At 45.8% G+C, this 22997-nt stretch overlaps 1 protein-coding gene across 3 annotated transcripts in view; it reads left to right on the plus strand.

The window, feature by feature from the left end:
- Nucleotides 1–22997, plus strand: part of LOC111158087 (protein kinase C alpha) — a 393808-nt gene that overhangs the window by 250896 nt on the left and 119915 nt on the right. For 2 of the 3 annotated variants that reach the window (XM_022519916.1, XM_022519919.1), the window contains 2 exons: nt 15151–15262; nt 18426–18554. In XM_022519916.1, the coding sequence (XP_022375624.1) occupies nt 15151–15262; nt 18426–18554 (241 nt within the window). Of the gene's footprint in view, nt 1–654; nt 679–15150; nt 15263–18425; nt 18555–22997 lie in introns of those variants that run through there. The other variant, XM_022519917.1, reaches the window with a different exon arrangement.

Raw genomic sequence — 22997 nt, forward strand, 5'->3', positions numbered from 1 at the left:
GGATGGACAGCTGACAGGGAGTCCTATAGGGAGAACGGAGGCTAGGAAACTGGATTTTGGCGGGACCAAGGCAGTGGGGAGCCACTGGAGGTTTTTGAGCCGGGAAATGGTGTGTGCCAGGCAGCGAATGGTGTAAAGGACTGTGGTCAGGTTGGACTCGTGGAGTGGGGCCCGAAGCCATCAGGACACTAGATGTGTGGCTGTAAGTCCTGGCTCAGGACAGCAAAGCGGGGTTCACATGAAAGGCCGGCTTGGGAGAGCCGTCCAGCCACTGATTCATAGTCCCACCTGCCTGGTTATCTACAGAGAATCCACGGCTCCCTCCCAGTGTGTGTCTGCATCTTGGGACCTCTGACGAGGAGGAGGAAGAAAGGAGCATAGACTTGAACACACAGGGTGTCTCTGGAAGGGGGTTCTAAATCTGTGTCATCCAGCACTGTGACCACTAGCCACCGTGGCTATTGAAGTTGGAATGAATTACGAGTAAACGAGAATTTAAAAATCCAGCTGCTCAGTAGAAGCCCCCACATTCCGAGAGCTCAGCACAGAGCTGCTGGTGACTGTGCTGGACTGGACAGGTTGTGAGGCGTTCCCACATTGTCAGAAGGTTCTGCTGGACAGCGCTGAGCCGGACCCCTCGTTGGCCTGATGAACAAATCTCTCATCTCTCCGTAGATGGTAAGAAGGTCTCCCATGGCATTTTTTTTTTTTTTTTTTTGTCCCAGGCTACCCTCCCTGTTGAAATTTCTATGTGTGCAGGATATACACGCTTATGCATACCAGTCTTTGTGAAAGTACATTGGTGTGGCTGTCCGATGCTGTAGGCTTGATTCAGAAGAATAGAAAAATCACTTCCTAGAAAGAACAGAATGTTTGAGTTGCATGTGATCATGGAGGCTGAAGACAATTGCAGCCTGATTTCACTTCTCTAGAGGAGATGGTTGTAAAGGAGAGGGCCATGTGCACTCTGAAACACAAGTTCATCAGGACCCTTGGTGACAATCTTTAAAATTTCTAGACTTGCATCTCTCACTGTCATTCTATTTCCCTCTAGTGGAATTAAAGGGTATCTGGCTTTCTCCTCCAGCCCGGACATGTATGCAGTGGTAGAAATGGGAATCCATGGGGCACCTGGGTGGCTCAGTGGGTTAAGCCTCTGCCTTTGGCTCAGGTCATGATCTCAGGATCCTGGGATCGAGCCCCACATTGGGCTCTCTGCTCAACGAGTAGCCTGCTTCTCTCTCTCTCTCTCTGCCAGCCTCTCTGCCTCCTTGTGATCTCTCTCTCGCTTTGTCAAATAAATAAATAAATAAATAAATAAATAAAATCTTAAAAAAAAAAGAAATGGGAATCTATAGATATTAAGAATGAAACTTCTGTTAACCTTTGTCACCATTTCATGATACATTATTAGCTGCTACTTTACATTTTGTTGGGTATTTTTCTGTTCTCAAGGGGAAAAGAGTGTTCTTCTTTATGTCCGTTTGTGTTACCTGGAAAACATAAGTTTGGGCGTCTACACTATTATCAAATTCATTTCAATGCCTGAAGGAGCTTTCATGCCCAATTGACACCTGCATCTGCCTTGGGTTCAACATCTAGGACAGGGTCGGACCCATCAGTTGAGTCAAAGGCCTGGGTTGAAATCTTGATTTTACTGCTCCATAGCCATGGATCTTTCTTCAGTCCTAAGCTTCAGTTTCTTGTCCTTCCCGGAACCCTCCATGGCCATGTCACAAGGGGAAAGGAAACAATGCAAGTCCTCTGAGACCTAAGTGTTCGCACCTCATCCACCCACCGCAGCATCCTCTTAGGAAGAACGGATAAACAGACACATTGGAAATATGTTTCTGAGTCGTCTCTATACAGCTGGACCAACGGGGGTCTAGGGCAGCCTTCGGACAGGTCATAGTGGACCACCGGCTGCCATTCGGTTTTGTTACGTTTCCCCTTTTGCTTTAAATGTTGATTTTTTTCCCCTCTTCAGTTTAAGCCAGTTAACAAGGAGGGAAAAAAAATTTTTTTTTTTTTTTTTAGAATACTAGCTATCATGGTATTTCTGTCTCTTCAAATAAAAAGAACATCAGTTAGAGGTGTTCGTGTAAAGATATTTCCATGCCACATGCCTCCCTCGCCCCCCTCTTTCCAGACACCTTCTCCCAGCCTCCCCCTGCAGGAGGGGAGAAGCAGGCACTGAGGCTAACCCCTCGTGGGGCCAACAACCTGAATTTCTGCCTTAATTTAGCCCTTCGTGAGGAGCAACAACAGCGTGTTCCCAGTGATATGTTTGTTTGGTGTTTGTTTTATGTAACAAAAGCCAGAAGAACACAGTTCAGATGTGTGTAGTAGGTTTCTGCCATCCCAAGGCAGACTCCAGATTTCTCTAAGAGCTGCCCCGTCACGCCAGCAGCTGGAGACGTCGGATCGTCGGATCGGAGGTCTCTGATGTCACCCTCGTCCTTCTTGGGGAGGTCTGAGCAGGTGCTTCCGTGGCCAGAGTTCCGGGAGGCATTTATTGCTTGCGATGGATTTAAAGTCACAGTTGGAGGAAAGTGCATTCGTTTTACCTCCCATTGTTTTAAAAAAAAAAAAAGGCAGAGGAAGAGAAGAATTCCTCTATATAAGGCGTGCAGGCCCTCAGACCACCAGCACACATCTCCCAGCCCAAGATGCGTGGACAGAGATGGGCAGGGAGCAGCGGCAGATGCCGAGGGACAACACAGCTGTCCCTGAGACGGCGCCTCTCGCGCGGGAAGGCTGAGATGGAAAGGTCTCACCCAGGCACAGCTGCAGAGCCAAACCCAGAGCACCCATGCGAAGCTAATGCCAGAAATAGAAATTTTTTTTTTTTAATTTGTAAGATGTTCTGCCATTTTATGGCTTTAGACCAGTCATCCTTAAGTGACAAATGGTTGGAGATTTACTATCCAAAAAAAAAAAGGAGGGGGGATTGAAGAACAAATAAATCCTTGAGAAGAGAGCAGCCTCAGAGATGGGGGGAAAAAAAAGGCAGCCACCATTTTGTGGCAGCTCTCAGCAGTCAGAGAGCGACCAGGGGGATCCTAACACAGGGACAAATGCCTCCACCTGACAAAAATCCAAGGAGAAGCCGTGAGTCACGTATCACTTTTTATTTTTTTATTTTTGTATTTTTATTTATTTATGTTTAAGTAGGCTCCCTGCTGAGCAGAGAGCCTGACACAGGACTCGATCCCAGGACCCCGGGATCACGACCCGAGCCAAAGGTAGAGGCTTTAACCCACTGAGCCACCCAGGCGCCCCCACGTATCACTTTTTAGCTAAATTGAAAACTAGTTTCTGGTGAGCTTGCCGAAAGGCTCAGCAACCATCCAGCAGAGCCCGCGTGGCGTTCATCAAAATCAAACCCCTGGCTTATATAAGCTTTTTAAAAGCTCATGGTAGCTTTTAAATTTCGTATTTTATGTTCATTCCATTGGCCCAAGGTTTCTAGGAGCTAAGACGTTTGCACGGTGTGTGCTCACAGACACATACAGTAGTGTTGTTTACAAAAGTGAATAGTAAACCAACATCCAGGGCTTGGGGATTGAGTAAATCACCGATGGTACCTCCACATGATGAAATATATAGTAAAGTGTGATACTGCCTTGTATTTAATGATATGAAGAGATGTTTAGGATGAGTTGTTTAAAAATAAAGACCCCCGCCCCAAGACCATCACTCTATTTAGTATGATTCCCAAGAAAACATACATGCTCGTCTTTCTTGGACGAATGTGTCAAAATATTAACATATATGTATATAATTTCCTTTCTACTTAACCATACTTTCTAGTTTTCTTATGAATATGATTTTATCTGTATAAATGAATGGGCAAATCAACAATTGAACACTAACAAGTGACTACAAAATTTGGCCATAAGCTGCACATTAAAGAAAATACACATTAGGGCAGAACTAAAAAGATCACTGGCCCTCAGGTAGTAAATCTCTCTCTCTCTCCTTCTCTCTCTCTCTCTCTCTCTTTTTAAGAGTGCTTGTGAAGGAGGGGAGGGACTGAGGGGAGGAGAGAGAGAATCTTAAGCAGGTTCCACGCCCAGCTCAGAGCCTGATGTGGGACTCAATCCCAGGATCATGACCTGAGCCAAAATCAAGAGTCAGATGCTTAATCAACTGGGCCACCCAGGCGCTGGGGTGCTAGAGCTGGAGCTAGGAGGGCTTGCTAGAGCTGGAGCTAGGAGGGCTTGCTATTTGGGAAGTATTTATTAGGAGTACTACATGAGCTGGAGAAGGAATCAGACGTACCTAAAGAAAGAAAGAATCCTGCCCCCTCTGAACTTTGCAGTCAGGAGAGAGAAAGGGATACACCTTCTGCCTGCTCTGTTGTGTTTGATCAGTTGAACAAACACCAGCTGCTGGGGAATCTTCCAGCATTTTAGGGAGCTGTGAAAATCCGCCTTCTTGCAAATAACATACTTTTCCAAGCCCATGACAAAGAGAAGGGCAGCATCTCCCTACCATGAAATGCTAGGTTCAGACTTTGTCCCACACGTCTTAGAATGTCGGGGTTTCTCACATGACCGACAACCCAATTCTGTCTTTCCTAAATTAAACAGAGAAGATGGGCTCTTGGAGACTCTTGAATAAATATGTTTCCTTTTATCTCTGATGTGTTCTCAGATAGTCCTATAAACTTGGCCATGAATTTTTTTTTTCTTTGGGGAACAAATCACTTTGTTCAGGGCTGGCAAGGGTTCACATAATTAAGATGCTTCTTATGTTCCTATTTTATTTTCCTTTCAAACCATGGCATTGGAGCTAACCAGATCTTTAATTATCACAAACATTATTGGGTGCTTTAAAGAAATGCTATAAAAATTTATCTAACAGAGAACAGCTCAGTGCTTGCCAGAGGTTGGGGATGGAGGGGGTAGCATGTGACTGTAAATGGATTAGTACAAGGAGGCTTCTTTGTGGTGATGGAGCTTTTCTCATCGTGACTGTAAATGTGATCAAATTTGCATGGGGCTATACACATCCACAAAACGAGTGCATGTAAAAACTGGTAACATCCATAGGTTTGTGTACCAATATCTGTTTCTAGATTCTAATCATCCACTCTGGCTTTGTAAGCTGTTATCATGGGGGTGGGGGTGGGGGGTGGAAGCTGGCTGAAGGGTACCAGGGAACTCCACTCTTCTTACAACTTGTGAGTTTAAAAGTGACTTCAAAATAAAAACTTAAAGCAGAAAAAAAAATATTTTTTTAAATGTGAGATTTTTCTGAGCAGATCACCATTCGAAAGGTTATCCTAGGGCGCCTGGGTGGCTCAGTGGGTTAAGCTGCTGCCTTTGGCTCAAGTCATGATCTTGGGGTCCTGGGATCGAGTCCTGCATCGGGCTCTTTGCTCAGCAGAGAGCCTGCTTCCCTCTCTCTCTCTCTCTGCCTGCCTGTCTATTTGTGGTCTCTCTCTGTCAAATAAATAAATAAAATATTTAAAAAAAAGGTTATCCTAAAGCTAAATAAAGCAATCACCGTGCCAAATTGAGTGGGCAAAGAAACAAAATATTTGAACGGTTTCCCTTAGAAGAGTTAGTATGACTACAGGAAAGGGAAAAAAAATAATCTATCCGGGGAACAAACATGCCCACCAGTTCCTAAATACATGGTGTGTAGATAGAGACACTGAGGAGCATCTGTGGAAGGTTGTACTGTCCCCCACTGTTTGCTCCACCACCTGTAAAAGGAGGATAGATGCCACCATGCCATGTGGCTTGCAGCTCCCCCCCTAGACCAGGAGCATTTCCACCCAGGGTCAAGTTTGCCCCTGTGCCTTACTTTGACCCGTGGTGAGCGAGGGAGGGAGGGAGAGGTGGGAAGTAGCCACTTGCAAGAAGCATTAACAGATTTCATTTTTGGGTTCTACCTCTTGCTTTTCTTTCCCTGATAATGGTGTATCCCAGACAATGGCTGTCCCTTCATCCCTTGGTCCTAAAATGAGCAGGCAGTGCTCCCACTCTGCAGCCCTGACTTATAACCTGAGAGAGAAAGAAATGTATGCGGTGCTAAGCCAATAAGATGGGGGGCGTTCTTTGCTGCTAAGTTAATATAACATCTAAAAGGTAGATGGCTTATTTGATACTCCAACTTAAAACTATATTTAGTTGACCTTAAAAACCTATGAGCTTTCAAAGTTTGAAGTTCTAATCCATTCTTTTGTCCTTCCTCCAATAATGTAAAATGCCAGTAGACTTCGTGCAGCTTTCTCTGGGTCTTTGTGGATTATGTTATTACTCAGAATGCTTGCTGCCCCTTCCTGGGAAGGATTACATACACTTGCCCTGCTGATTCCCATTGCGGGCACATGTCTTGCTTTGGCTGATGAAATGTGAGGACAAATGATGGCATCATTGCCAAGTTGGAGATTTAAGAGCCATTGAGCAGTACTGACATTTGTCCTTTGCCATTAGACTGGCCACGTCCCAGGTGGGGGCTGCCCTCTAGCTTGGGTCCCAGGGGAAAGAGTGAGAAATAAATGCTCGTTGTGTTGAGCCACTTGAAAATTAGGAGGAACTTGTTAGAAAGTTTGTGATTTGTTAATGCAGTGTAACTTTGCCTGTCCCAAACAAGATGGGACCTGAGCCACACCTGGAATCTTTGCCACCATGGTTGTACCAAATGTCACACCATCACGTGTCTGGTACATAATTTCTTAGGTGACATGAAGAAATTGATAGCCGGGTAGGAGAGCCCACATTTTTAAATGAAGAATAGTTAGGCTTCGTGGTTTGAATATTTGCACATTTTCAACATCTGATTTTAATACCATACTTTCATACTAAACCATCAAAGATTCTTTCGGAATTGGAAAGCCGTAACTGACAGGACATGACTCTATGTCAAGTTTTTGTCCTGAGATGATGGCAACGTATAGAATTGATTATGGAGGGAGAAGATGGTTATGTTATAGTTTTTAATTAAGATTTCCATTGTATCGATGGCTAGTGGTGCCGGATATCTGCAGAGTGAGTTCATTCAGACACCTTCTCAGCAGAACGCTGGGAAAGCCACAAATACAGTCCGTTCTTCACCAGTTAGAACAGTCAGGCCCCAGTTTCTTCGACATGTCCGGGCTGTCCCTCTAATGGCATCTCATGATCCAGTGGAAATATAACCAGATGCATTCAGCTGGGATTCAGGGTAATTTAGCTTGCATAGATAATGTATGAATTCATTCCTTTCAACTTAAAATTTTTCAGATAGCGTAAGGTCTCCTCTCACTGTTGTTTCTGAATCTAGTCCATCACCACACTTTCCCAGAGGCGTTTTATTTATATATCTATCTAGAGGAAAGCTATATTATTGTTCTATATCTGGTGTTGTCTTTCATTCTGCCTTCTACACAAATGTCATTTTTTATGTTCCATTCCACAGCTCGCTCTTTTCACTAGACAATCTACTATGGAGATCTGTCCACATTGTTACCGAAAGATCTAGTTCCTTTGGTTTAACTGCTACATAGTATCCCACAGTATAAATATATTATGGTTTATTTAGCCATTGTCTTGCAGGTAGAGATTTATGTAGCATCTTTTTTAAAGAGTTTGCCACTTTGTATTTAATGATTACAGCATCTTGCACAACTGGGCGAAGGGCCCATAGGAACCCTTCTACTAGCAAAGCCTGGCTTGACAAGTTAGTTCAACTGTAAACATGAATGTTATTCATCAGAATAATGTGGGGTTACATTAAGATCAAAAATGAACTCACCAGAAATGGAAGTTCCTTGGTTCTTCCTTAAGACAGGCAACATTCAACAAGACCAGTGTAATCAAAGGCCAGGTACATTCCCTATACCCAAATACAGTCGACCAGGATGATACCGCAGCCCGAGAAGGGATGTGGAGGGCTTGCTCAGTACATGGTGTCCGATGTAATAATTATGAGTGATACTCAAGTTACATAAAATCTCCCTGCTCGTGTGATCTGGTTTTGGTAGTACTTTCTCATGGTAACATAAAATAATTTAAATAGGAATTTTAAAAATTATTGAAAAAAAAAACCCTGCTTCCCAAGAAATTTAAGATCTCAGAAATGATGCCAGATTCACCCTTGGAGCAATGTTTTTGGTGTTGCTTGTATAATCAGCATGTGGGTGACATTTAGACCCGGGCTTGGCTTTAAAGAATGATTCATGAGAACACATCAGATGGTGAAAGTGGAGAATTTTCTTTGGTATTTAGAAGGAGCAGCTTGAAGGAACCACACTGCTCTGGGCAATGAAGGCAGCCACCCTGCAGGCTTTGCTCAGTTAAAAACAGAGTCTTTTCCAGAACATCTTAAAGTCTGGACTCTGGCCCTCAGTGACAGCCATTTCGGTGCTCTGTGAAGCCTGTGGGGGCATTTCAGAGGCATTCAGATACGGGTGGGAAATTCAATGCAGGCTGACCTCCAGCCAAAAGCCTGCCATTCTTTTACTCATCAGATGAAAAGGGCTTTTGAAATGATGTCTGTTCAAATGTAAACATCAAAAGGCACCATTGATCACCAGCCTTTGGGTATGTGGGGAGTTTAACCCTCTGGAGATTTCACATCATGTGTTGGTGGACGCCAACCTTGAAGGCCACCATTCAAAGCGTACCTGGAGAACACCTTCCAGATAGTTATAGATAACACGACAAGAAGGCATCTAGGCCATTTAAAGTACCAAAATTTTGTGCAGCATAGACCCATGGGTTTATTTTTAACAGATCGCATAATGATGATGGCTGGGATGATTTTGACAAAAGACTGACAAGTCCTGGTGGAAATGTAGAGCAGTGTCTCCAAGGAAAGCTAATTAAGTTGCCGTCGTCTAAAACTAAGATATGATAAACAGACCAGCAGATGCTTTCGGTAGAACTTGAAATTTTCATTTGTTCCTTTCCTCTGAGAGTTCTAGATTTAGACTTGTGGATTAGGCTTCATTCGTTCCTATGAAAATCGGTTGAGTCAGAAACTCCTTTTACGCCCCCCAACCGCGTCTACGACAGAAACATTGGAGCTGAGTGGCCCCCCTTTCATTGTGACATGTCAGGCTTGTGACTGGTGACAGTAGGTTTCATACTCCACTTAATGAGAGGCTGCCAATGTCTAGGGACGTTCTTTAAAAAAAGAAAAAAGTCAGATTTACATGTATTGCATGAAATGGGGAGGTGTTGCTAACTTGGTAATACTGAATGCTTGGGGTAGACCAGCCATGTGTGTGTGTGTGGCACTGAAGTGAGGCCAGACTTACCACAGCTAAGATGTGGGATAACTTCACCTAGAATCCTCAGGTGAACAGTGGTAGAAATAGGCTTTGTTGAAGACTTCGTACACATTCACTGAAGGCTCACCATGTGGGAGACAAATGGTTTTAGAGGAAAACAAGACAGATGCCTGTCTGTGGCATCCAGGTGGCTTTGTAGTCCTGGAGGACTCCTGTGTGTTTCTTTTCCCTTTTTGCTCCAGTTTCCAGGAAGCTTGGAGAGAAGGTTACCACTAACCCTTCATTCTAGCCTTGGTTCTGGTCCAGCTGCAAGCTCAGCGGGAGCTTTAGGACCGTCCCTTAGCCTCCAGGGCATGGCCTACAGGTGTGTGTCTGTGACGCGCATGATTGTGTGGTCAATGAGGGAAACCGGAAAGATGAGGTAGACGGTAATAACCTTCTAAGTAGTAGGATGTGGAAGTGGCGTAGAAGAGGCAGAAGCCACGTGTCTTGGAAGGCCAGATGAAAGAGGAAAATTGTGACTGGTGCTGGAGAGTCTGGAGAGGCTTCCAGGAGGAGGAAGCAGCTTTGTTAGTACCGTGTTTGGTGTTTCCACATGTGGGCTCTTGGCATAAGATGTTTGGGCCAGGTGGAGGGAAGGGCCAGAGCCACGCGAGAGAAGCCTGGGTTACCAGCACCCATTGGAAACGTGTGACTTACACACCTTTGATGGCCACACCCCCTGGCTGGCACCATCACTTGGGTGAGCGCTCCCCAGCCTGTGCCCTGAAATCATTTGGTTTTGAAAAGCTGGTCAGTGGATTGTGTCTTTGATAAATACACTCCTTGGGTGGTGGTCTGCCGGGATTCATGGTGTTTAGCCAGCAAATAATTAGCGTATTCCCTGTTCGGTAAAGAGTGCGTGTGGTTCATGAGCTGTCCGGTAATAATACATGCATGGGAAGTACATGTGCGGGATCTGGTGAAACCCTGAAGTAGGTGGTTAATGGCTTTGTTGCGGTGTCAGGTCCTGGTTTTGCCGATGTGCTGTGGTTATGTGAGACGTGTTCCCTGGGGAAGGCCAGCTGGAGCATATATAGGTATAGGAACAGTCCATACTATTTTTACAAACTGCTGGGAGTCTTAAAATACATCAGGATAAAAATTAAAAGTTTGTCTTCGTCTTCAAAGCAAGAATCAAAGGGATCATCTTGTCTGGTTGTTTTCATGCTGGTATTTTAGCACTGGCCTCCCTCCCGTGCCCTCAGCAGCCCATGGGTACTCCTGACAGCTGGTGGGCCCTGGGAACTCTGCCCCTTTGTAAGTGCTGACCCAGTCCCTTCGGATTCCCAATGAGGAGATCAGAGCCCGGAGAAGTAAAGCGCGCCACTAGCTAGCAGCTATGGATAGGAACAGGAAGAGCCTGGAGCTTTTCAGGACAGTTGCTTCTGTAAATCATCATAAGTTCTAGCTCTTTAGCTAACACTGTGGTTTCTTTTGTCAGACAAGGTGAGATTAATTCAACTGGAAATGAGTGTCTGTGCTCCTGCATTCCATTTCTGCGGAGACAGAGATGAGCTGTCTTGATGGTGGGAGCGGTACACAGGCGGGTTGGCTCGACGGGCTCTGTGTTCACATGTCACCACCCAGTGGGGGGCACTTGCCTGGGAAGGCCACTCCAGGGCAGGGGATGAGAACTCAGGATCCCAAAGGAAGTCCCCTGCCTCCTTGCCAACTGGGCCTCTGATCCAGCCCCCCGTGGGCCCCAAAGTTGATCAGCTTTCCTTTTCCTTCCCATTCTGATCCAAGTCCCTAAAGTATTGTTGGAAAACCTTGAGCATCTTGGACTTTACTTCCAAGGATAATGTAATTGTAATAACCTTATATTTACTTAGGGATTTGGGGTTTGCAAAGCCCTATCTCATATGTTCCCAAAGATGGGCCCCACCCCCAGGGCACTGACATAGGTATATTTCTGCTTTGTAAATAAGTGACATGACTTGTCCAAAATTGCTGAGTTTGTATCAGGACTAGAGTTCAACCCCAGGTCTCCAGAATCCCAGTAGAAGCTCTTTTTGTAGGAGAGGTCCTGTCCATTTTAAAGCACCTGCACACCTGTGAAGATCAGCAAACAAGTGTTACTATTATTGTGTTACTATTATTCTCATTAACATAGGCGTGATCCTTGGCCGCTCATGATTTTGGAGCGTGAGGACTCCAGGACTTGGTCATTCTCCAGACTTCCACAGGAGGTGGAAGGAGTGGTTTCCTCTCTTCCTACACCTCCTCACAGTTGAGGCCTGAAGATGCCATCTGGGGATCGGAGGAGTAAGACTTAGATTTTCCTGAAAAGTGAAGCAAGTCGCCCGTGTGCCACATCGGTAGAGATCTGTGTGACAGCCCACTGGCAGGATAGCCGCCCCGGAGCCGCCTGGCACGCGCAGGCTCCAGAGGGCTGAGTGCGAGCTGCCGTGCGATCTTTATCTAGGGCCAGTCGTTGGTGCCTTGCTTCTGCAGGGAAAGCTGGCTGCTTCCTTTCCCCTAGCATCCTCTTTGCCCTCCACGTGGTAGGATGTAACCTTTGCTGTAAACATGGGGACTGTTAATGGATACTGACACTGTTCTGTGCCCTCAACATTCTGCCGAACATCTGGAAATTGGTGCAGTGCTCTCACGGAGGCTAAACCCAGGCTTGAGACCATGCTCACAGCCACTCCTTGATAAGGACGATAATCTCCCAAGGATGGCATTGATTTTTTTAAAAGATTTTATTTATTTATTTGACAGACAGAGATCACAAGTAGGCAGAGAGGCAGGCAGAGAGAGAGAGGAAGGGAAGCAGGCTCCCTGCTGAGCAGAGAGCCTGATGCAGGGCTCGATCCCAGGACCCTGGGATCATGACCTGAGCCAAAGGCAGCGGCTTTAACCCACTGAGCCACCCAGGCGCTCCGGATGGCATTGATTTTTCACACCCTAAGGGACATTTAGGAAGGAAACGGATGACCTGGCTCAGTATTGCCAATCACCCACCCACATCTGCGCCTGGCGTCCAGGAGGCACTTACTAGATATTTGTCAACTAACCTTCTCCGGCAGTGGCTCTCGGTCCTTAGCGTACCGGCCAGTATTAGGATCACCTGAAGGGCTTGTTGACACATGAAGCTTGAGGCTGCACAGGGTTTCTGATTCAGTTGGTCTGGGGAGGAGCTAAATAATTTCAGACAAGTTCCAGGTCATGCTGGTGCCATGTAGAGAAAACCATGGTCCGGAGGAGATTGGCAGAGATTTTTTGTAAGGGTCAGATTGCTAATAATTTTAGGCTTTGTAGCCATATTTTAGGCTTTGTGGGGTCTGTCATTACTTCTCAACTCTGCCCTTGTAGCCACAGAAAATATATAAATGAATGAGCATAGATGTGTTCCAGTAAAACTTTATTCATAAAACAGGTGGTAGAGGGGTGCCTGGGTGGCTCAGTGGGTTAAGCCTCTGCCTTCGGCTCAGGTCATGATCTCAGGGTCCTGGGATCGAGCCCCACATGGGGCTCTCTGCTTAGCAGTGAGCTTGCTTCCCCCTCTCTCTGCCTGCCTCTGCCTACTTGTGATCTCTCTCTCTCTCTCTCTCTGTCAAATAAATTAAAAAAAAAAAAAAACAACAGGTGGTAGACTTGTTTTAAAAAATGTTATATTGGGGCACCTGGGTGACTCAGTAGGTTGTCTGCCTTTGGCTCAGGTCATGATCCTGGGGTCCTGTGATGGAGCCTCCTATGGGGGTTGGTGTCCCTGCTCAGAGGGGAGTTTGCTTCTACCTCTCCCTCTGCCCCTCCCACTCGCTTATGCTCTCTCTCTCTCTCGCAAACTCTTTGTCCCTCAAATAAATAAATAAAATCTTTTTGAAATGTGTTGAAAATCTAAAACTTTGCTTTAAAAAGAATGTTAAGAGCCAAATCTTCATTCTGGGTGGATTTTTTTTTTTTTTAAGCTCTTGGATGAGAATCAGTGTTAAAGATGCAAACATTGGTCAAATCCTAGCTCTATTATTCACTGCCCACGTGACTTTGAAGGCCACTAATGTCTCTGTAGAGAAGAAGATAACCATACAATTTGTCAGGTCTGAGTGATACGTGTTTCATGTAATGTTCTTTATACTATTGTGCATGATTGAAATATTCCAGGATTTTCAAACTCATGACTTTTAAAAAGTAATTACAGTTGACCCTTGAACAACACAGATTTGAACTGCATGGATTCACACACACACGGATTTTCTATAGTACATTAGATATACTTTATGTTTTTCTCAACATTTTTTCTCTAGCTTACTTGATTGTAAGACTGCAGCATATACTGCATATGGCATACAAAATATGTGTGAATCAACTGTTTCGTGTTCTTGGTCAGGTTTCCAGCCAACAAATGGGGGAGGGAGTCAAAGTGATACATGGATTTTCAACTGTGGGAGTGGGTGTCGATGCCTTTAACCCCCACATTGTTCAAGGGTCAACTGTATAATTCATTGGCATATGTGGCTTGGATTTTAGGTTTCAAAGTCAACCAAAAGATGAATCACCTTACAAAATCAAAATCCCCTTTGAAATGCTCTCAAACCACCAGCACCTAGGCTCTTAGAAGGCGGAAAGCTAGGAGTAGCTTTCTTTGTGTATCTTTGCACATGAAGGAGAAGTCGGGCTCATGGGGTCTGCAGTGGAGCTGTTAGTCTCCTGCCCTTCTCCCAAACCTTTCTGCTCTGTTGTCTTCCTTAAAATTCAGTTAATGGCAGCTCTATATTTACTGCTGATTGGGCCGCAAAGAATGATTCAGGAGGAGGAATTTAGTAAGGAAATATTCTGATATGGACTTGAGGATGAAATTGTTTTATATTTCAGGCAGGACCTAAAGATCTTTTGGCTCAACCCTCTGCTTCTGCATGTCAGTCAACAGAGGTCCAAGACGTAGAGGCACCGATCAAAATAGATGGACCCACCTTTGCATTTAATAAGACTGACTTGTTTTGTCCTCATAACAGCCCCGTAAGATAAGCGCTGTTAATTTCCCAGTCTACAGATGAGGCAGAAAGGATAAGTTGTTTGTCCAAGGTCATGCTTCTGGGAGGGAGTAGCCATGGGACCGAACCCAGGCAGTCTGACTGCAGAGTCCGTGCTCTTTGGTTACGACACTCAGCTGTGTATAATGTTGATTTCCTTATCTGTACTCTGCGAACTGAGGAACAAAAAGGCTACTTGAGAGAAAGCTGTCTCGTACCTTCAGTAATTTGTATGCCATGCTAGGGAAGGTAATGAAATTGCAGCAGGGGGCTAGGGGAAAGTGTGCTTTCAGTGCAGTTTCCAGTTTTCACCTCATTATCCTGGAGTTTGCCCATGCAAATGCGTATAATGCTTTGGAAATAGTGCAGAAACAGGAAGAGGTCTCTGTTGGTTTGGCTGCATATCTGGTCTTAATGCTGTATTTCAAGAAAACTTGCCCAAAAGGAGATCACCCCAGGACCACTGAGTGGATCCAGGGTCACTCAGTTCACAAATACACCCTGATTTTTGTGTCCACCATGTGCTACAGTCTGTGCTGGGCCCCAGATACCGCAATGCCACGACGTCTAAAACCCCCTGCCCACCCACAGGCACTTTTACAACTTTAGGTCCCAAAGTGGCAACAGCGCTGGAAACCCTGGTGTGTGCACTTACACCCTGTAAAGAAAGGAAACACGGGTATTTACTATATGGTCCAAAATGGGCAGCCTATTAAAACACGATGCGGTGAAGTGTCCCCCTGCTTCACCCCCTGCTATATTATCCCAGAGAATAGCATACAGCCTCATATTGAACCTTGGACATGGGACAAGGAGGAAATGGTGGGACCTGACCTTGGCTTTGTCCAAAAATGTGTTCCTTTGATGATGGAATAAACAATGTGCTTCTTCTCCCCCCACCAGGACCCCAGAAGCAAGCACAAGTTCAAAATCCACACCTATGGAAGCCCCACCTTCTGTGATCACTGTGGCTCCTTGCTGTATGGACTTATTCATCAAGGGATGAAATGTGACAGTAAGTAAGTTTTCTTTTCCAGTAGATGGTGAGGCTCTGCAGCTGATAACCCAGGGTTTTCAAGAGCACCTCAGCTTCCGGACTTTTTCCACGTCCACTCATCAATAAAAGAACTCGTTCAAATACGTACCACACCCAAAAAAAGTGTAGGACCGCTCCACCATCAAAATACTCATCTATTAAAATCCTTCCTTGCCTAATTGTGAACCAAAACCAAAAACAAACAAACAAAAAAACACCAACCCCACCCGATTTGTAAACAAAGTTAGTGCTGTCACGGGGTTTTTTTGTGGTAGAAATCTTCAGTCACTGTAAAATACAGGATAGTCAAACCCCAAAGCAAATGCCATGTGTTGAAAGAAGAATCCCCACCTCCAGATTCCACATTTGGTTCAGCTTCAAAATAAGCTCAGCAACCATAGTCATTATCTTCCTGTGTCTCTAATTAGTGGGTGGACTGTGGAAAAATCCAGTAGGCTCTCCTTAAAACTGAAACTACGATGAAAATGAAAACCAGAACTCCGAATTTCACTCACCCTCCTGCACGTTCGCGCACAGACCAGATTTCTGTCAGTCCAGTCAGAGAGGAACCCCCAAAGGCCACGGACAAGGATGGCATCAGCCCCTCCATTCCTCCCTTTCTGCTCTGTATGTATCATCCTCAAGCACCAGGTAGAAAGGAACACAAACCTGGAAACTCTTCACTTTGATAATTCTTGTAAGATTTCCCAGGCCATTTACATGTTTAAATAAAAATGTATACTTTCAGGATAAAAAAAAAAAAAAAAGGTAATTACTGAACCTGTTTTTCTAGTCGACAGGGAAGTGTTATGGAAATGTCAATATGTTGCCATTCATTAATTCCTTCTATTATGGCCAAAGCTTTCTAGGCATATGCTACATGGGGCAAAGACAACGTGTATATAAAAATCAAGATGAAAGGAACACTATAGAGCAGATGAATAGTTTCTCAGCACACAGGGGTCCTTTACCTTGGAAGCTGTCAGATTTTACAGCCTAAACAAAACCTCTGTGATGATCCAGGCCAGTCTTTTTCTCTGATTTGAGAAGCCCTCGTGCTCCAAAGACGTGGTTTTCAGGGGTTCTGCGCCCGTGCGAATCCTAAGTGCATTTGTAAATCTACTTTTAACTCTTTTAAAACCGCGGGACACAAGTGATTGAATGTGTGACCCACTGGAGCTTGACTAGTTAGAGGAGACGGTGGAAACACTGTTGCCAGCTTCACTGGTTGGGCAGAATGTGTAACCACATTTCTCCCAAAAGGTCCGATTCCCCAAGGAGTCCGCCAGCCTGCACGCTGCTGGGCAGTGTTTAGCCTTTCTAGGTACTCTCCTGTTACGGAGCTGAACAGCGCTAAGAGAGAGCAGAAGTGAGTGCAGGACTGAGACAGCCGGTTTCAAAATTTTGTTTGGATCCGAGGGCTTTATTGGTGATTGATGAATGTCTTTGTAATAAATGTATCAATTTGCATTGATCTACTGACTTTTTGCTGATGAAGTTAACACTTATCTGGTTTATGTGTTAGGAGTCTGCTTAAGATTTTATTTGAAAAATGGGTTCCATTACTAAAAAAAAAAAAAAAAAAAAAAAAAAGTTAAAAACCACTGACCTGGACCAGTGCTCTTTGCTTTGTCTTCTTGTCTTTGGAGTCATAGGGCCTCTGGGGCTGCTGCCTATGCTCCATCCTCAAGGGAGGACGAGAAGCAGATGGATGCCCATCCCCTCCCTTCACTTCTGCAGACAAGAAACCATTCCCTCTGCCTTCTCACTGCAGGGTCAGAATGCCATATACAACTCTGCTTAGCAGGGCAAAGACAGGAGCTACCCCTTGTCCATACCAGCCTCTTAGTTTGCAGGGCAGGTAACAGAATCAGCAAGCCACTTGAAGTTCCCAAAATCGAAAGCCACTCATGGTGGAGCCAAGACAAGAAAACAACCCAGGGCACTCCCACCTCCCCGGCTCCCTTCCCCATGGCACTTCTCCCTCCCCGGAGAGGCTGGCATTAATTTCTTTGAAGTTGCAATTCTGCCCTGGCACTTGAAGCTAGGAGTTGGTGAACACAGGTCCCATCAATAGCCCACCTTGTCAAGAAGCAGATGTCCCTTACAGCACAGCAGATGTCCCTTTCTATCGGCTACGAGGAGGTGGGGCACAGTTTGGGAATAGAAACGTAAGCACGATCCACACTGGTGGAGACAAGGATGGTTCTTTCCTCATTGTGTGCGTTATCCTGCGTCCCATATCGAATCCTAGCAAATATGCATTATTTGTGATGCTTTTGGCAATCTGCCTCACCACGTTAAACACTGAAAAGGAAACAAGCACGCGGGCTCTACCTTGAAGGTTAAGGAAGAGCTTTGTCGCATCCTGTTGAGGGCGTGTGAGGATTCCAGTGGCCCTGGCTCCTCTGGGAAGCCTGGAGGAACAGGGACGATACACAGGATTCTTTTCGGGGTTTCCTGGGTTCACTCTGCAGGGACTGATCTTTTCATTCCTCCCTGGCTCACCCACGTGATGTCAGCTGGCAGGGAATGGCTTATCATGCTGGGCGTGTATTTGTTTTACTTAGAATAATATTTAAATATTTGCAGACAGGTTTAAAATCTCAAATACAAGTTCTTTAAAAAAAAAAAAAAAAGCAAGGTACTTAAGCCTTCTTGAAAATACAGAGTTAACTAAGGAAAGAATTTTATGACTTTCCTGTACTCAGTCCACAGAGTCTCACCCTTCCCGAACGGTAAGCTCAGACGGGCAGAAGATATTCTTTGGCAACAAATATCCTCTGTTTAAAATTTGCATATAATTCACCTCTGCATACATGCAATATTAATTGGCCTGGGCTTTGTATCCATTTACCTGTGTGAATTTTGCCGGGTGTTAAATATTTGAAGCATGGACGAGCAGGCCAGGGGATTTCGCTTCAGTTAAGACTGGACAAATATGGCACGGGTATTTTAAGGATATTGTTATTCACATGAAGCCTGTGTTGTAAGGGACATCTGCTAACAGTTCTCCGTGTCACCAAAAACATGATAGCAAAGTCTCAAGTTAGAGGGTAGCTCCCTGGCACTTGCGCTCGCACACCACAACACTGATGTGAGCCCATCTGCCAGCCTCACCCTCCACTGTCCCGATTCGCAGCCTGTGACATGAACGTGCACAAGCAGTGCGTGATCAACGTGCCCAGCCTCTGCGGGATGGACCACACGGAGAAGCGGGGCCGCATCTACCTGAAGGCCGAGGTCACCGACGAGAAGCTCCACGTCACCGGTAAGACGTGCCCGCCGAGGGGTGAGGCTCGCAGCTCCTCTGCGGGCGTTCGGGTCAAGGTCGGGCACGCCGTTGCCTCAGAGACGCTCAGATGCAGATCCCCCGATTTCCCACGAACACGTCTCCCCGCCCCGGAGACCGCGCCATCCTCCTTGACCTCCCAGCTAGTCAGGGGCCATCCCGAGTCCTAACTGCCGTGTGGGTTGGGGAACTCTGACACCTGGTCAGTGTGTTGTCCCCCTGGTGCCAGAGGGGACAGAGAAGCAGGGCGGAAGGCGGACGGGTGGCCCAGGCGTGTCATGGCATCAGGCTGCGGCCACCTGTTCAGCCCATGCTAAGGGTAACACCAACGATACACCGCCGTCAGGTTCTCTGGTTATGCTTCCCCCGTGTTTGGCATGGAGCTGAGCACGTCACCGTAGAGAATGTCAGGGAAGTTCATTTCCTCAGACCACTGCTCCTGCACCCCTGCCACGCTGTCGGTGGGGACCGCTCTGTCCTCCGGGCCGGCAGCCGGGGCCCCTCTTGTGGCCACCAGTGCCCCAGCCTGACGCTCGTGCTCTGCGGAGGCTCCCACCTTGTCAGAGTCCTGGGGGTGGGGGGGGTCATGCGGGAAATGCACAGCTTAGGAGAAAATGACCAGAAAGCAGTATACGCCAAGGGATTCAGAAGCAGAAAGGTAGAATGCCTGTTGGCTAAACATTTCCCTGTTTTCCCAACACTTTACAAAGCCGCTGCTGTGGGCAGTACAATAGACCTCGCAGGGAACCATTCGGAGCTTCACGGTGAGGGGCAAAGCCCACTGAGAGGCAAGAATGCCCTGGCGAGAGTGTCTGAATGGTCAGCCCTCGTGCGTGTTGTTTCTGAACGCAGCAGAGCACACCGCACACTGGACGGGCCCCGTGCCTTCTCCTGTAATAAAAGCAGCAGCCGTATGGGGCTGCTTTGCTGCTTTGAGCTTTCCATGGTCTTCTCTGAGCCTCCAGAAGCTCACCTGTCCCAGATGCCCTGGCTGGGGTGGGGGCACACGGTACGCGGAAGAGGAAAGACACGTCCTGTCACATGGGCACAGCGAGTATTGTCCTCATTACCCCGTCGTGGCCGAGAGTTGAACTCGATTCACGATTCTGCAGGATCATCTTAGGGGACAGCACCCTTCACTGAGTTAGACATAGGTTTTCCACACTCAAAAGCCAATGAGTCTAACTTAGAGCAACAATCTAGGTCAAGGGTCTTGAGAATCCGTCTAAAATGCTTTGCATAGATCGAGCTCTGCTCTATGAACGGAAATCCGGCAAGAGGTTAATAATAACGGCAACACCAGCCAACACGAGTGGTCCCCACAAAAGGGGCACTTTCTGAACAGGATGCGTAGTTAACTTCTGTAAACCTAAGTGGTCATTTACTTGGTTATCCTGACTTTAGAGATGAAGGCATCAAGAACTTACATCACTGGCCCAAAGTCAAGCAGGTGGTTCATTTAATAGTTGGATGTTTAATTGCTACAAGCAGAGATAATATATTTCAATGATAGTATCAATAAGAACTGTAACATTGTCTTAATTCTGGCTGCTGTCATAAATACCATGGACCGGGTGGCTTAAACACAAACATTCATTGGTCACAGTTGTGGAAGCTGGAAAGTCTAAGATCAAGGAACTGCTAATTTGGTTCCCCATGAGGACTGTCCTTTCTGGTTCGTAGATGATTGTCTAGGTGTGTCCTCACTTGGGGATGGAAAGAGAGAGGAAGCGAGTGCTTTGGTGTGTCTTCTTATAAGAACACTGATCCCATCAAGAGGGTCCCACTGTTGGGATATAATTATTTCCCAAAGGCCCCATATTCAAGGGGCCCAGGATTCCCATTAAAGGTTAAGGGTTAGGGGTTCAACATATGAATTCTGGGAGGACACATAATTCAGTCCATAGCAAATCTATGTTTAAAATATGGTTGTAATTTGTGTTAGGGAAGTCTAATCCTAAGCATGGAAACCCAAGCTCAAGGAAGTAACTAATAGGTAATGATTTGTCTAAAACTTTTAGTTGAGAGTAATTGTAGGTTATCAGAATCAGAATTAACTTTGATGTAGTGAGAACACAAATATAAATAATAAGCTGTAACAGATGGAGCTCATGGTCCAAATTAAAAAAAAAATTTCAGAAGTAGTACAGGGTCCCCTTCACCTAGTCCTTCTGCCCCCCAAAATTAATATTCCTCTGTAACCATAGGGTAAGTATCAAAGTAGACACATTTTTATTTCTTATTTTCTTTTTTAAAGATTTTTTTTTTAATTTGAGGGAGAAGAAAGAGAGCATGAGCAGGGAAAAGGGGCAGACTCCCCACAGCTGAGAAAGGAGCCTGACGCAGGGCTCGATCCCAGGACCCCAGGATCCTGACCTGAGCTGAAGGCAGATGCTTAATGGACTGAGCCACCCAGGCGCCCCTCAAAGTAGATACATTTTAAATTTGTAAAAAAAACAAAAACAAAAACATAGGTACCTGTGTACTTATAGTTACCAGAAATTATTTTAAAGAGCCAAAGAGAAGACATCAAACTTCTCTTATTGCAGTATGAAAAGACTACCAGGGATACAAAGCCAAGTCCCTTTGGAGCAGAAGCTGCTGGTAACAGCTCCCTCCTCCTGCATGCCCTGCCCAGCCTCCTAACCCAACAGTTCGACACAAATTTGTCTTGCCACATGTTTTCAACCATAGCTAACATGCATTGAATACTTGGTGTGTACTTACTCTTCATGAGACTGGACCTTTCTTTGTGCTAAGTGCTTTCTATCCCTTGTTTCATTGACCCCTCCAATAGTGCCATAAAGTGCTATTATTATCCTCAATTTTGAGAATTGCAAATTAGCTGAGAGAAAAGAAGAAATTGTTCCGAGTTATAAGGTAGAAAGCGATGGTGCTGGAGCTTGAGTCCACGTCCATCTCCCAACCCCTGGCTTTCAGCCCCAAGGCTGTGAACCACCCCCCCCCAGCTCTCTCGTATTAATTAAAGACTCTCCTTTTGAATAATAACAAACCCATAAATAGTCACCAAACCCCTGTTCAGCACTCCACAGGTTCTCTGGGGGTCCAGAAAGTCCCAATGTGAGATTAAAACCAAGGGAGCAAAAAAGTAACTCATGAAGGAATTAATGGACAAGCCAAGGGCATGCAAAGTTAAACGTTCGATTATGTGCGCGCTGAACGGTGCGTCATGGAGAAGGGGGCTGAGAACCGCAGAGATCTGAGAGGCAGGGGGAGTAGAGTTGCAGTAAAGAGCCCAGATGGAATGGCGGAAGCAACCTGGCTTTAATGAGGGTGCAGGTATAAAGAATGAGCCATGGGTAGCCAAGCTTATGTCCAAATGCAAGTGGTACCTTGGAGAATGCGTCTTACCCCTGCACGGCCGTGTTGATGGTTAGGTTAGCTCAGCTTCATTTTACCTGTGCAGAATCGCTCACACAGACCGTAATTCCCAAAGTAAAATCAAACTCCCAACAGACTCCTGCTTTGGGATAGAAATCGGCCTTTCAAAATCAGAGATGAATTTCCTTTCTAGATCAGCACGGTATTTGTGGGAAAGGCCTCCACTTTCATGGTATATTTTTATTTTTTGCCTCTGGGCAGTGGTGCTGATGTTATCTGAACAGTGTCATTTTTATTTCTCTCAATATGCGATTTTAATAGGTTTTCTACATTCTTTTATTTGGTTTTTGGAGGAGTGGTAAAAAAAAAAAAAATTCCCTCATGGGAACAAATTTTCAATTTAATGTTGTAAGTAAATGGAAAAAATATCATGGTTTACAGCTGCTCCAGGAGCACATGTCTCCCACAAATAGATTATTCTGCAGAAGAGTCTCATTTTTCTCAAATACTCTGGGTGGTTTATTTGGCGCAGAGCTCGAAGTTCTCCAGCGGGTCCTATGGGGGAGGGGAGGGTTTGGGGCAGGATCTGAGGCTCCTTGCAGCAGACGGGTCACATTCTCCTCAGTGGGTCTGCCTTCTAGGACAGTTTGCCCCTCGGTGCCTGTGTCTTACCTCCCCAGCCATTGAGACTTTTTGTTCATCATGGCATTGCGATGAAGCGGTAATAGTGCCTCTGTGTGTCCTGGTTCCATCTCCTAGAGCCTACAGAGTCACGGCAGTGAGACTCAGCTTTGGGTCACAATCATTGATTTTTTTGATCACCTCTTTATTATACATTTATTGAGCATGTGTTCAGCTCTCTCAAGGTGCCAAGGAAGCAAAGATAATTAAGACATGGCCCTTATTGTGGAATGTGTGGTCTTTGAAGGGAGGCAGGGGAGGGGACGGATTAAGACATAAAAAAGGGACCACCGGGCGGCATGCCAGGTGACTTTTTAAGTGCAGCAGGCGTTGGGGAGAGCAGAGCCTCACCTGCCAAGCGGGGAAGCTGCTGAGACCTCCACTCAGCCAGGGACTGGG

Source organism: Enhydra lutris, unplaced genomic scaffold (assembly GCF_002288905.1).
Source record: "Enhydra lutris kenyoni isolate GAN:26980312 unplaced genomic scaffold, ASM228890v2 scaffoldscaffold57, whole genome shotgun sequence".
NCBI lineage: Eukaryota > Metazoa > Chordata > Mammalia > Carnivora > Mustelidae > Enhydra > Enhydra lutris.